At 71.2% G+C, this 1,535-nt stretch overlaps 1 protein-coding gene across 1 annotated transcript in view; it reads left to right on the forward strand.

Annotated features, from left to right (window-relative positions):
• Position 1: 1 nt before the first annotated feature.
• Positions 2-1,535, forward strand: part of LOC109305489 (zinc finger protein ZIC 5-like) — a gene marked incomplete at its 5' end in the record, with an annotated part of 4,997 nt that continues 3,463 nt past the window's right edge. The window contains one exon of the mRNA XM_019528489.1: positions 2-563. Coding sequence (XP_019384034.1) covers positions 2-563 — 562 coding nt within the window. The remainder of the gene's footprint in view (positions 564-1,535) is intronic.

Consider the following 1,535-nt stretch of genomic DNA (forward strand, 5'->3'; position numbering starts at 1 on the left):
GGGGCTGGCGGCGGCCGAGCTGTACGGCGGGCCCCGCGCCGAGCACTACGCCCCGGCCGCGCTGCACGGCTACGGCGCCGTCAACTTAAACGTGAGCCTGGCGGCGGCGGCGGCGGCAGCGGCGGCGGCCGCCCAGCACCACCACCACCACCACCACCACGGCCACCACCACCCCCCGCACTACCCCGGCGCCGCGGCAGCGGCGGCGGCCGGCGCCTTCCTGCGCTACATGCGGCAGCCCATCAAGCAGGAGCTGATATGCAAGTGGCTGGAGCCCGAGCAGCCGCCGGGCGCCGGGAAGCCCTGCTCCAAGACCTTCAGCACCATGCACGAGCTGGTCAACCACGTCACGGTGGAGCACGTCGGCGGGCCCGAGCAGAGCAGCCACGTCTGCTACTGGGAGGAGTGCCCCCGCGAGGGCAAGCCCTTCAAGGCCAAGTACAAGCTCATCAACCACATCCGCGTGCACACGGGGGAGAAGCCCTTCCCCTGCCCCTTCCCCGGCTGCGGCAAGGTCTTCGCCCGCTCCGAGAACCTCAAGATCCACAAGCGCACTCATACAGGTGGGTGCCCCCTGCTCTGCCCTGCGCCCCGGCCTCCGGGCGCCGCTTTCCTGCCTCTCGGCCCGCTACCGCCTCCCCGCCTTGCTGCTCTGCTGCGCGGCCGCACATGTGACTGCTTCATGAATAAGTAAACCGGCGGCACGCGGGACACACGCATACACACACGCGCGCACACACACACGCACACGCGCGCAGGCTGCCGGCCCGGGGCCGGGAGCGGACACCCGGCGGGAGAGGCCGAGGGCCCCCCACCCCCCGCCCCGGAGGAGGACGAGAGGGAGCCCCCCCTTACACGCGCTCCCTCGTGGGGTGTGACGGGCCGGGATTCCCCTCCAGCGCCGCCCCCCGCACGCAGAGCAGCCCGCCCCGCCGCGCGGGCTGCCCCGGGCTGGGGCTGCGTGACTGCGGGGGCCGCGCTGGGGCTCCGCGCTGCGGGCGTCGGCTGCGGGGCAGCGAGGGCGGCGCGGGGAGCGGGGTGGCGCTGCTGTGTGTGGTCATGGGGTGTGTGTGGGGGTGTGCACACGCCTATATACTGGGGGGGCGGGGGTGTGCTCATCCTATCTGTGCTTGTCGCTTCATCCCACCGTGTGTGTGTGTGCATGCAGGCATCTATATACCGGGCTGTGTGTCTTTGTACTCATCCTATCGCGCGTGTGATATACCTGTATACCGGGGCCGTGTGTATGGGGTCATTTTATCGCGCGCCTATATACCGGTCTGCGTGTGTGTGTGTGTGTATCTATATACCGGGGTGTGTGCGGCCTTAAGGACGTTTCCAGCCGCAGCTCGAAGGAGGAGGCTGCGCCAAGCCCCGTCCCCGGGGGCGCGCCTTGTTTCCTGGAGGAGGAGGCGGTGGCTGGAGGGCTCAGGCCCCGCACGACGGCCCGGGCAGCCACGTCCCTCTGGCCGGCGGGGCTGTGCGGGCTGCGGGCGCCTGGGGCCCCGCGCTCCCTGCAGCCCCGCCCGGAGGGG

The sequence above is a fragment of the Crocodylus porosus genome, unplaced genomic scaffold (genome assembly GCF_001723895.1).
Source record: "Crocodylus porosus isolate Cpor-Errol unplaced genomic scaffold, CroPor_comp1, whole genome shotgun sequence".
Classification (NCBI taxonomy): domain Eukaryota; kingdom Metazoa; phylum Chordata; order Crocodylia; family Crocodylidae; genus Crocodylus; species Crocodylus porosus.